The 13,873-nt window shown below is 36.3% G+C and overlaps 1 protein-coding gene across 1 annotated transcript in view; it reads right to left on the reverse strand.

The window, feature by feature from the left end:
- LOC131679432 (fibrillin-1-like) overlaps positions 1-13,873 on the reverse strand; it is a 96,315-nt gene that overhangs the window by 64,284 nt on the left and 18,158 nt on the right. The window contains exon 2 of the mRNA XM_058960162.1: positions 12,140-12,746. Coding sequence (XP_058816145.1) covers positions 12,140-12,231 — 92 coding nt within the window. The 5' untranslated portion in view covers positions 12,232-12,746. The remainder of the gene's footprint in view (positions 1-12,139; positions 12,747-13,873) is intronic.

A 13,873-nucleotide genomic window follows, 5' to 3' on the forward strand; every position in this document is an offset into this window, starting at 1 on the left:
TTTTATTTTTATTTATTTCCTTATCTTCGGTATACACCGTACAGACGCATTTTAAAACTATATATTTTTATTAATATCTTATATCTATGCTTGGAAACGTTAAAATCATGCACTGAAGAAGCTTCGTTAAATTTGCGGCAACATCTTTCCAGTGGATTATTTTGTCCATATGAAGTACGGTGTCTAGGGATCCACAGCAGAGTGGGGTTACGGAGAACACGAGGAGGCGCATACAAATTAACGCCCGAGAGAAGATCGGGACTGTTGATATTACCTGACAGCAAGTCGAAAACAAAAACTCTTTGCAGGAAGATACGGCGAGTCGCCAGAGTCTGCGGACCGAGTAGCATACATCTATCGGCATAAGGAGGCAACACAACTGGATCATTCCATGGAAATTTCCTGAGGGCGAATCGCACAAAACATCTTTGTATACGCTCTAGTCGGTCAATTTGAACGGCATGGTATGGTGCCCACCCAAGCAACACGGTATGTTGATAAGCTGTTTTTACAACACCAATGTCACACATTAATTTGTGAAAGTATTACTGCAGCAAGCGTTATTCAACTGTTATGCAATTAAAAAAGCGCAAGAGGCGGAGCTTATAGGCAACATGTTCATTTGTTCCGAATGATGTACCAAGAATCATAATAACAACAAAGATTGTTGCAATAATGCTAGCGATTGCTTTGAAAACAACTTTGTCGAAATGAAATGAAATGTGTTTGATCAAATTGTTATGCAAACAAATTATAAATATTATGTTCACATTCAAATATGACAATATCATTAATGTGGGTGTTAATTTAAATTGAATCGAGTAATTTTTGAAAATACTTTGATATTTTTAAAGGGCCTTAAAACAACGTTGATATAAACTCAATAAATTTGGTACTTATTTTGTGAATTATTTGTCGTACGCAAATAACTGTGCTCAAATATGTTTTTTTCGAGAGTAATCAAAAATTTGAAGCATATTAATGATGAAAATTTTGGGTTCCGATCAAAAAATCTATGCATATTAACTGTTCGTCAGCAACTTTTATCGAGGAAGAATTCATTCTATCAATAAATATGGCGGTTGTTTTTATTTCTACTATGTTACAAACTGAAGTTGAGTTAAAGTTTAATAAGTATATCCGGAATCAAATTTGTTGACAAGTTGAATAATAATGTCATCTCCAGTTTACGCGATGATGCTTGCAACAAAATTGTTTTAGCTGTGCAGTAGAGTCACAAACACGTTGCAAAAAACATCAATAATATGTGTCAAAGTTGATTGTTTCAGAAAACATAAGCACCACAAATAAATAACTAAGATGTAACGTGCAGCAGCTGTGTTTCACACATGCAACAGTCATGTTTTTTGCAATTCTGTTGTCGTTGTAATGCAATATATAACTTTTGTTGTTTTTCTAGAACATGTTGCAAGTGCTGCTTGGGCACACTTGCACAGCATACTCCAGAACACTTCTGATCAGGGCACAGTAGAGTGCTTTTAGTGCGTAGAAATCATCGAGGTCCGCCGTGTTCCGCTTTAAGCATTCCGAAAGCCTTAGCAGTTGTCGCGGTGATATGGTCGGAAAAGCTCAACTTCCTATCGAAGAGCACTCCCAAGTCACGGATCGAGTCGACGCTTTCAATTATTCTTCCTTTTAGGCTGTATTCATAACGTCCTGGAGTAAGCAAGCGTCCGAAACTGATTACTTTGCATTTATTAACGTTGACTTCCATTCCGTTAAGCGTGCACCATTCTTGAATAGTACAGATATCTTCTTGAAGCACTACGGCGTCAAGTGCAGAAGCGATAGTTCGGAAGATTTTGAGATCGTCCGCGTACAGCAATTTCCCAGACTTGATCCGACTACAGATATCGTTAATAAACAGAATAAAAATAAGCGGGCCCAGATGACTGCCTTGCGGGACACCTGTGGGTGTTCTGAATGTGCTTGAACCCGTGTTTTTTATACTCACGAATGCCGAGCGATCGGAAAGATACGACTGCAACGAGCAAACGCCAGCAAACCAAACGCTTTAATTTCAAGATTGCGATGTTGTGCGGTACTTTGTCGAAAGCTTTTGAGAAATCGACGTAAATTGCGTCCACCTGATGACGCTTCTCGACGGCGAGAAACAACTTAGAAGTGTAAGCTATCAGGTTAGAAGTTGTTGATCGTTTCGTGACAAACCCGTGTTGGATACTCCGAGATAATGTGGGATGCAGCTTTTCGAGAACTTTGGAGAGACAGTTTAATAATGAGATACCTCTGTAATTTTCGACGTTGTGAATATTTCCAGCCTTGTGAATGGGGACGATAGCAGCTTCTTTCCAGGCGATAGGAAAAATACCTTCAGCGAGAGAGCGATTGAAAATGATACACGGGGGGACGGGGGAGATTTATGTTGTACGATGGTAATGTTTCCAGATACTCTTCCGAAGGGACGGTATAGTCGCTTCTAAACACTCCGCGCGAAAGAAATCAGCCAACAAATTTACGGTATCAGCTGGAGATTGCGCGCTTGCGTTTCCAAGGAAAACGTCAGTGGGAGTACTACCAGATCGTTTTCTGCTGCTAACAAATTTCCAAAATGTTGCGGGGTGATCGCGAAGGCTATTTTGCTCATGATTCAAATACTTACGAAAAGCGGAATTCCGGGCCGTTTCGTATTGCAGTTCTATCCGTCGAAGAGTAACTTTGTTTTCGTCTGATTTATGGCGGAAATAACGCTTGCGTTGTTTTCGCAGTGCATTACGCAAACGGCGAATCTCAGCGTTCCACCATGGAAATTTGAAATCCACCCTCCTGTTGACTCGTTTCAGTGGAATCTTTAGGCGGAGTATGTCATATACTTTGCCATAAAACAGCGCGACTGCTTCGTCAAGCTCATTACAACACATTAAGTCGGTCCAGTCGACAGTGGCAATCAGTGCGGAGATTTCGTCAAAGTTGCAACGGTTAAAGTCAAAATCAAGCTCGTCAATCGAATGAAATGAATAATTTCCAGTGTTGGTACGTACATCTAGCCGCAGGACAAACGGTTTGTGGTGAGGATCGACTTTGAGAATAGCAGTCGGAGGTTCAAGCAGCTCTACGATATCCGTGTTGTTTACGAATGCAAGATCGAGGATCCTCCCGTTCACATTTGTCAATGAGCAGATCTGGTACAGACCGCCTGCAACCATAGACTCCGTTACAGCTATTTCTTGTAACATTTTAGATAATTATCGGGCGACCACTGAAGGCGTGGAAGATTGTAGTCTCCAAAGACGAGAACAGTGTCTGTGCTGCCAGCATTGTCTAGAATTGTTTGAACGGCATTAGCGTGCGCGTGATACAAATCCGGATCACTATTTGGCCTGAGATAAACACAGCTAATATATACAGATTGATTCGGGAGGGCGATACGCGCGGCGATTTGCTCCAGGCGTTCAATTCCAGATAAGCTTAGCTGCGAACCTACGAGGTTGTTCTTTACCGCTATTAGGACGCCACCGCCTCGACGCAGATGTCTGGTTGTTGAGTTGCGGTCGCAGCGATATATTACGTAGTTTGACGAGAGCTCAGCGTTTAACATGTCTTCGCGCAGCCAGGTTTCCGTAAGGACAATGACGTCGTAGTCACTAGAAGAAAGCGCTAGATGGAATTCTGTGTTTTCGTTCTCATTCCTCGCACGTTCTGGTAGTAAACGGAAAGAAACTGCTCGGAATGTGCGGTAACTTCGGGAACAGGCAATACAGGATGTGAAACAGGCGATGTAACTAGTTGGGAGGAGGGCGAAAAGCAGTGGAAGCAGTCATTGTTGCTGAGTCGGGCGCAATCGGTTTCCAAAAAACCTTTCTGGAATCCGACTTCTCTTCAAACTCACGATAAGCAACGCCAACTGGCCATGTAGACGCCGTCATAGCCTTTTCTTTGAGATCCGTAGGCATGTCAACTTTGTAGGAGACAAAATTCAGCGTTCTAGGATCTCTGCCACGAGGGACCAACTTGACGACAGTGATGTTCGAATTTCCGAGTTTATCCGCAGCTAGCTTGGTGACGCTTTCATCAGGGACATCGGGCGACATTCCTGACAGGTACAACCTATTTATCTTCACGATTCACAGCGATGGATGGTGTCAATGAACTGGCGACATCAGTACCACGTAGCAGCTTAGAAGGATTGGAGCCTGTATCGTCGTTGTCTCTCTTTCTTTTAGCAGAATTAAAGGAAAATTGTCCAGGAATCGGCGTTTTTGGTACAGCGTCTATCAACGTTTTGAAGTTGGTCCGAATTTCTACCTTTAATTCCTCCAGTATGTCGTTGCAAATTGAATTTTTAGGCTCCTCGATCACCATTTGGTTTGCGGACTCAACGGACACTAATGCGTTACGAAAACGTGCTTTGTCCATGATATTTTTGCATTTAAATGAAAATACGTTGAAAATCACCATCGCATACAGGTTCGCACACATGTGTCACCATTGTATCCAAGTTTGCACACATGTTCCGTATAGCGATTGCTGGCCGATCGAAGCGCCGCCAAGTGGCAAGTTGCTACTTGCTGTTGTCATTTCAAAGCGACAGTTTTATTTCTCACAGAAGTTGAAAACTTTACTTGTCAGTTCTCAGTGGTATAGTGCAACGAATTCGAAGATATGATGCCGATATTACAAAAAAAATGTTTATTTTCGTTTCTCTATGCTCGATAACGCAAGAAAATAGTAAAATAATTATCACCATAATCACAATACCTTTTCCAAGTACTTCCAAAGAGAACATGTTGTGTGACGTCATGCTCGATTGGCTCCGGCATTTGACATGTTTCAATTGGCTCCGCTCAGTGTCTCCGCCTAACTATGAATATAGTAACTCTAACACGAACGGGTATAGCGGCCCTTACACGTTCAATATTTTTGTGAATACGAGTATTGACGATATTGCTTCAATACGTCAATCTCATTTGAAATGTACATCGTCCATACAACTTTTTTCATCTGTATTCAATTCTCATGTCAAAATGTTTTCGGCGGCTTATAGGTGCGTAGAGTAATGAGACTATTGGTACTCACGTTTCATATTTCGGATAAGCGCGATGCGTTTTTACATTTCTTACAAAAGAAATGTGTAGGATTCGCTCAAACTTTGAAAACTTTTTTCGAGGCCCGGAGGGCCGAGTTTCATATACCAATCGACTCAGCTCGACAAATTGAGACAATGTCTGTATGTGTGTATGTGTGTATGTATGTATGTGCAAAATGTCATGTAATTATCTCAGCAACGGCTGAACCGATCTTAATGAAACTAGTTTCAAATGAAAGGCACTATTATTTTTGTTTTTCGATATGTTGTTTACTTTCTGAGATATGGGTAATTTTGTCAAAACAGGGCTTGTTTGAAGCGAATAACATTCTAACAAGGCAACTATATCGCGTGAAATAAGCAGAAACAAAAAGGTTTTGAAAATACCTTTCTAACAAGCTATAGATTGTCAAAATCGGTTCACGGGCGGCGGAGATATTAAACATTTTGTATTTTCATTGTTCGCTTACCAATTTCCACTAACTAAAGCCAAGACCGTTCCATACAGAGTATTGCTTTGCTGGTTTTTCAGGGTCAAAACTAAATCAATTTTGAATATCCGGGTATGCAAACACATCTGCGTGATTCAAGGATTTTGATTCCGAAAACATTTTGTGAATTTACTTATTAATCAATTACCTATTTCTCAAAAATTAATAAGCAAGTTCATTTCAAAGACAAAATAATGTGTAAATTCACTTCAATGTGCAAATTTGTCGAGAGTTTTTTAATTTCGATTATAGAGGTTTTAACCTTAAGGTCATTCGCCTCTTCGGGTTAGAAAAATCTCTTATGAAAAATTTCTAACCCTATGTGCGGGGTCGGGACTCGAACCCAGGTTCGCTGCGTACAAGGCAATCGATTTACCAACTACGCTACATCCACCCTCATTGTCCAGAGTTGATGAATTTACCCGTTGGATTGAGCAATGCGTTCACTCGTGAGATAAACGTTGGATGGTATATGAATACATCAAGTAATCCTCTTAGTAGTGAGAAAATAGATTTCTAATATAATTCATATTCATATTATACTCGTAGCATCACCAAGAGCAACTGTATTTTTGAATAAAAAAATTGTAGTGAAAATTTATCAGTTGCATTATTGAAAATAAAGATTTAAAGAATCAAAATTTCGCACTATGAACAAAAATAATGTCACAGCTCTAACCATCATTTACCATTCCTCACAACTGACACTGAGTTGTACTGAAAACCCCAATATACATTTTTCATGATCAATGTGACTAAAAGCATATTAATTTGCGAAAAAATACGACATGTAATTTCAAGAATGTTCGTGTCTCAAAGCAGTCCAGGGGCACTTTCAATCCTAACTGGCTTTTCGATTAATTTAAGTACTTATTCTGGTAGTTTGAACCATTTCTTTGCAATGGTATTGCTTTGTATAGGACTCATTAACCCATATCTCCAGAACGAGAGTTCCGAACGAAACAATTCGCAAGTAATAAGGATGGGTGGAAAAGACTGCATTGTAATCGATTGCATGTATGAGTTTTATGTCATCGACAATAATATAATTGCTAACATAGCCTGGACACTTGACACTCTTTTCTAGATATTTCAATGCGAATGAATACTATTTACAGGTGGCCTTTTCTCAGTTTACTATTTCTAATTATGCGTTACAATACTGGACCTGGAAATTCCATTCTATACAAAATAATTTTTCAGATGTCTGTAACCAAAAAGATATATATTAATTCCAAAACAAATTCCTGATTTCTAGAATTTCTGATGACTAATTAAGGACCATCAATAAAGTAGAAACACCAGATAATCCTAAAAATTCCATCAAGAAAAGAAGAACGAAAACGTGCTCTTTGCAATGGGATTTTCACAAACATTTCAGAATATTCTGAAACAATGGTTTGGGAATTCGTGAAATTCGTTTTATTCATTTACTTCATTTCAACACCTTTCTTAAAATATTATTATATATTCTCATTTTTTTCCAGCTCATTCCTTTAATGTATTATATTCGATTGGTTTATTTTTTGCATTTTAAATATTTGACTAATAATAAATATATGATCATTTCATTTTAAAGATTTTTTTCATTTAGCATTGTTTTTATTTATTTTGTTTATGTGACCTAATTGTATCTATTGTATTCATTTAATTCTTTGTATGCATTCCGATCAGTTTATTATCTTATGTATCTTATTCGAATTATTGATTTAATTTATTTTATAAATAAAGTGAATTTTATAAATAGTGTGAACCGGAAAAATATCAGAAAAAAATAGAAAAAATCTATTTTTTTCTGATATTTTTCTGGTTCACACTTTTATTCATTTTTATAATCTGACTAATTTTGTTCAGTCATTCACTTTATTCATTTCATCTAGAACATTAATTAGATACAATATAATTTCTTCTATTAATTCTATTACTTTTTAATATCGCTGATTTTTTCATTTTAATAATTTAACTGCTTAAAAACAAACAAAATGAAGAAATGATAAAAAGATAGAAAACATTTTTATTGTGAAAAAATTCTTTATTTTGTTTATATTATTCATTCCATTCATTTTATTGATTTTATTAACTCTCTGTTTATCCTGTTATTTATGAACAACATTTTCAAACAGCTTTACTGACCATGCTCGCAAATCAGTCCCATAAAGATGGGAAACGGGACAAATATGCGTTCATGGGCAGTATAACTTTGGGCTTGGACAAGGTTTCTTCACAAAAAAGTAAAACTAATAATTGTGACAATCACCGTTTATTTGAGCGCTAATAGTTGCAAGAAAGATCCGTAGAACTCAAGTTATTGCAATTGTTTTGATTGGATTTCACTAGAGCAGTGCTGCCAGAGACATTTTCAGTTATCGGTGAAAAATTATATTTTGATATATATTCGTTTTCTTCAAATATTTTTGAAAACTGATAAATCTTATTAATTTGGACTGCTTTCGGCTACCTTTTCTGCCCAAACTATTCAAAACTTTGCAGGGGATGTGTATTAAGGATTGGTATGTAAAAATTCAGCAGCTTCTAACACTGCTAGAGAAGCATCTATCTTGATCAAAACAGGTTTTTCGTGTTTCTTTACTCTAACACTTTTAAGAAAAACGGCTTTGGTACCCTATATATGCGACAAAATAATTAGGTATGAAAGAGTTAATTTAATCCATAATATTCATATTAGGGTAAGGTGGGGCAAATCCGACCGTTGCGTAAACCCGACTCCCTCTGTTATCGAAAATCGAAAACACTACGCGAACTAATATTAATGTTGTCGTGTAGAGCATCGAAAATAATTATAATGGTGGTATGACAGCATTTTACTAGTCCACATTGAGATGCTCAAACCTTATCGTTGTTTTTACAACTTTTGATTTGATTTTTGTGTATCATTGACTACAGGATATTTCTTATTGTTAAAGTGAAAGCATAAAAAGTGTAAGTGGATTTAAATTCTTTGATTAAAGGCCTACAAAGTGCATAGATGAATTTAGTCCAACTTTTTCATCATTTTTTTAATTGCATCGTAATGAAAAATGACGCGGTGGGGCAAATCCGATCTCTAAATAGTAGGGTAAATCCGACCGCTTTTTTTGCTAAGAAAATAATTATTTATAAAATTGGAATATATTTTTATTGTTATTTTTTATTATTTTTCACAATGGTTCATAATTACAAACGAAAGATACAAAAACGTGATGAATATAGTATTCGTCTAGTAATTGCTCCGAGAAAAATGGGAATATCTTTACGTACTACTGCTCGTGATTTGGACATTCCAAGATTGACATTGAATTCCATTTTCTTCATGCTACAATTCAATAACACAACATTCATTGATTTATTTTCAATGATAAATCCATATAATTTGGGTAGTATCTATACAAAATCAACCAAAAACATAGGCGGTCGGGTTTACCCCACCATTTTTGAAAATAGCAAAGATGAACGTTTTCGTAAAACACTGGTATCTCAAAGTTTTCCCAAGATTGGAATGAAATACTATACATTGAAAGTTGTCCAGAAGTCTAACCTTTAATTTGGTATATAAAACGACTTGATCCGATGTAAAATGAGCATTTTACAGCCAAAACCATTTATTAGGTCGGATTTGCCCCACCTTACCCTATTTATTTTATTATTCCAATTTTTTATGGTTTTATTCATATTATTTATTTCAATCATTTTATTAAATGGTTAGTTTTTCCTAGTTCACATATTTTACTCAGTTTCTTAATTTTATCAATTCGGTTTTGCCAGTCCTTTATGTTATTGTATGATAGCTTGTTATCCTGAAACAATTTAATTTGCTCTCTTAATTTCATTACGTTTTAATATCGTCTAATTTTAATTTGAGCTAATTTGATTTATTTATTTTATTAATTTGATTTATGTTAATCATTCTATCCATTTTATGAATAACTTCTTTATTTAAAATTTTGTTTTGTTTTTTTTATTTTTCTTTAATTTATTCGAAGCGTTATTCGTGCACATCTCACATCTAGTTGCTTGTAAATTTAGCGTGTGATCGGCAAGCTAATGAATAATACAACAGTGATGGTGTTTTTGTGTATGTTAAGTTTTGTAAATTTGATATGCTGTGTGTATTGTGATGAATAGTAGTTATGTAATTAGTTTTAATATCAATCTGTATGGCGCTTTGCGTCAAAGATGAAGTTGAAATAAATAAATAAATAAATAAATAAATAAATAAATAAATAAATAAATAAATAAATAAATAAATATGTGTAAGAAATGTCTCATCTCACTGATAGGTGGATTAAATCGGTTTTTCACTAATGCATCTGACAACATGCTTCTGTAGATGTTTCTAAAGCACGTGCAGACACAACTGGATTTGCACCTACAGAAAGGCGGAGGTTAGTTGGGGATTTTGATGAGCGAGAAGATTGAGTTATCTTAGAACAGTTTCAGTTTGTCTCAAAAAGTTGCGAAATCAACCCAAAAGTAATGACATCTGACTAAATAAAAGCACTGATTGGTTTTATTGTTTTCACAGATTTTCAAGTATTAATATATTATATCAATCAAATTCCTGAGGGAATATTCAGCAGCGTAGTGTTTAATATAGGAGTTCCAATGTGGTTAGAGAAAAATCTCTAACCCAATGTGCGGTGTTGGGACCCCCGTGAGCTGCGTACAAGGTATCGATTTACCAAGTACGCTATGCCTGCTCCCAAGGGAGAGTTTCTACGACTAGTTACTGAAACAAAAAAGGTATGGGGTAATTAGAAAAAAATGACACTTTAGAGAGTTTAAGTATATCTAGTCAATGCTACAATTGAGTAATAATTTCTTAAAATATCATTGTAAAATACTGAAAATTAAGCAAGTGACAGTGAATCTCCGGAGGTACCTCGTCGAAAGCTTGTTTTGCGGTTTACATCATAACTAAAAATATACTGAACCAATTATTTTGAAATTTTGCGCAGCTCTTTCCACATCATTTCCCAGATAACTACGGCAGCTTTGATTTTTTTGCTCGCTTTATAAATTTTTCGCAATACTAACAAAAATCCATTTTTAACATGTTATTGAAAAAATAAAAAAATAAATAAGCTCTTTCAGCTACCTTGGCAATTATGTGAATTATGTGTCCAGGAGATTTAGAGTTATGGTATACACCGCATTTCTTCGAGGTGCCTCCTAAAGATTCAATGTCAGTCACCTAATTTTCAATATTTTGCAATGAAAATTTTGGAAAATGGGCAAACGTTGCATTATTGTATGATTATTGACTGAATAGACTAACACTCTCTCATCACCGCAATTTTTTTATGAACTACATTTTTTCCACCGAAACTCTTCCTTAAGTGTTATTGGATTTTAAATTCTGAGTCTGAAAATCTGAGCTATTCTACGTGTAGAAAAAAAAACATTTCTAAACGAGTGTTAAATTTAATGACAAATGGACCGCAGAGCACACCAATTTAAATTTAAAAACACAACGGTTCGAAATTATAAAACAAGACGCTATACTGGACAGTTGTAGTTGCACACTGAAACATCTACGTAAAATAAAACATTGCAGAAATATGCACAAAGTTCATTATTTCAATTTCAAACTGCTTCCGGGTTAATAGCTAAATTGTCAAAATTTCAGATTTGCACGGTAATAACAATGTGATTTATTAAATAATTTTATTTGTTTAGTCATGAATTGATTAGGAAATACTTGATTTAAAGTTTGTTCACCTAAGTTGAGTAGAACATTATTGAAAATTTAACTGTAGAATGAGGTTTAAAATTTCGTGGAGGAACTGAATATCTCCTTTGGCGAGTGTGGGCTCCATCATCACAGTCCTCAATATGGATTGATAGATGGATTAGCTCAATAATACCATTTCTACAATTGATCAATCTATAGCAAATTATTTATTTTTCACATAGTTGAAATTAATTAGTTTAAAAGTATAGCAGATAGTATTTTTTAGAATTTTGTTATTGTTGAAGGACCATCAATAAATTATGTCCAAGAGGGTGTATAGCAAACTGTAACATGGGGGCAGGAGAGTAAACTTTAACGTGATGTAGCATGTTTTGACTGAAAAATATATAGTTTCCCGACCTGAGACAAGTCAATAGCTTTGATAGATTAAAATTCAATTCATTGCATACTCCTGAAAAAACCACATTTTTAATGTCACCGTGGCGTGTCCTGTACACAACCCTTTAATTATTTATTGTCAAGACCACATAATTTCGAAGCTGTCATCTTTAGAGGTTCAGTATCCTTTGAGCAATTATATAATATAATGCAGCGCATCTTTTCAAAAATGATTTTAGTAATTTATTCCTCTAGAAATTATGATCTTCAAAAACATTATTCAGAAACATGGTGTCTTCAGTAAAGTTGTTGAGAGGAAAGTTTACTCAAAATAAAAATTGATGTTGCAGTCTATATTAATCACAATTTTGCATACCGACTTGCGACTAATTTCCGAGCAATCCATTATAATTCCTTCATTAGTTTCTGGAAACTAACTTAACATTCTGTAATATCTTACACATTTCATTATATGAGTATGATTATTTATTTATTAGAGCATTATATACTTACATCGTACTATTGGAACACGGCTCCGCAGCTTGAACAGCATTCAACACGACCGTCGAACATAATCCCACAGCAATAATTTTCAAGTACAACATTATTATCACAAGTCACAAACTTTTCACTCCGAAAACTGCAGCACTTGATCACTTGAGAACCATTCGATTTTGAATGTCACCACAGTTAGGTATTATGTACTTATGATTTGCCTCAAACCGCGATAATCGTCCGAATATCCTTCCGTCTGTCCCGGTCGTTGATCGTGTTCTGACTGTCACGGGTAGGTTGGATTAAACCGAAGACAAGGCGCCAATCGGAACCGGCCTGTCCGTTCCTCTTCCGTCCTGTCTGGAAGTGCGCGCTGTGTAATTTGATATTCCAGTCAATGTGCGTCTTGCCTGGCTTTCAGCATCAGCAGGGCCCACCCGCAGCAGTTCACAGCTCATACATATACTCACTAGCAGTAATGGCACAGAACGCAAAACAAGTGGTAACGATTATGCTGCGCTCGCGCCTGCTGGTTGATTGTGAGTAAGTGAGCTAGAACGATGTGTCGAAAGTTATCAATATGCAGAACTCAAGCGTGCCACTCCCGGGGACTGTAATCTAGAAGCTGAAAGTAGAAATAATGAAACAAACAGAAATTGAATGAGCTGTGAACTGTTCACGAATCGAAACGGAACGGAACAATCCATAAGTGGCATTGGGCAGAAAACAATGCCTTCGAGAGATGATCAAATTATATTGTAGTATTCAAATGACTCACGGCTCTCTAGACTGCAACTATTCGAGAAGGAGTTAGTTTTGTCACTAGAAATTTGAACATCGCCACATATGTCTTCGTAATGGATGGTATGCCTCATAACAATTTAGGCAAAGCATTATACATTTCAATATTTTATGTTCAGATAGTTTAGATGACGCCGACCCGAAAAAGGCATGCTAATTGGCGGCATCGGTTTTTGGTGATGGTAAGCATTTGATACAGTGCTTCTTAGACTACTCTTGCATTATATTTATATTGTTTTAACGGTGAATGGTATGGTGAATAAATCCGTTTTTTCATTGCAAAGGTTGAGAACCACTGGATAAGTACATTTCTGATTCTAAGCACGTGCTGTGTACATAGAACCGAACAATCGTCGTTCCAATATTTGTGGTGCGAAATCTAGCTGTCCGATCAAAAGTTATTGTTGAGTGTGAATTATGCGAAAGGATATCCTTAATTAGGCGAGTGTTTCTACTACTATGGGGACGAAGGCAGAGCGCAAAATAAAGATGGAAATTTATTCTGATATTTTCACCGTTGTGGATGAATTGTTAGGGCATCTTTTCACAGTGGCTATTTGATAAATTTCATCGGTGTTGGAGCGGTATCTCATCGTTCAAAACAGAATGCAACTTAGTCCTAATGCTGCATTAGTGGCGGGGGTGGATGAGCGTTATGTAACAGTGCTCCAGTCTAACTGTTCGCAGTTGAAACAGTTCGCAAGCTCCAATCAATTGTAACAGCCTCTATTATGACTTTAAGCGTAAAAATTTGACTGAGATCCAGTGGCGTAGGGGGGGGGGGGGGGGGTTTGGGGGTTAAACCCCCCCCCCCCAAACCAAAATTAATTGGATTGAAAAAAAAATTGATGCTGACGAATTTAATTTAATATTCCACAAAATATTTTTGGAAAAATATTCTCTGATCACTACATTGAGAACTGTGTTTAAAGCGTCATGAGAACTTTTGGA

The sequence above is a fragment of the Topomyia yanbarensis genome, chromosome 2 (genome assembly GCF_030247195.1).
Source record: "Topomyia yanbarensis strain Yona2022 chromosome 2, ASM3024719v1, whole genome shotgun sequence".
Taxonomy (NCBI): domain Eukaryota; kingdom Metazoa; phylum Arthropoda; class Insecta; order Diptera; family Culicidae; genus Topomyia; species Topomyia yanbarensis.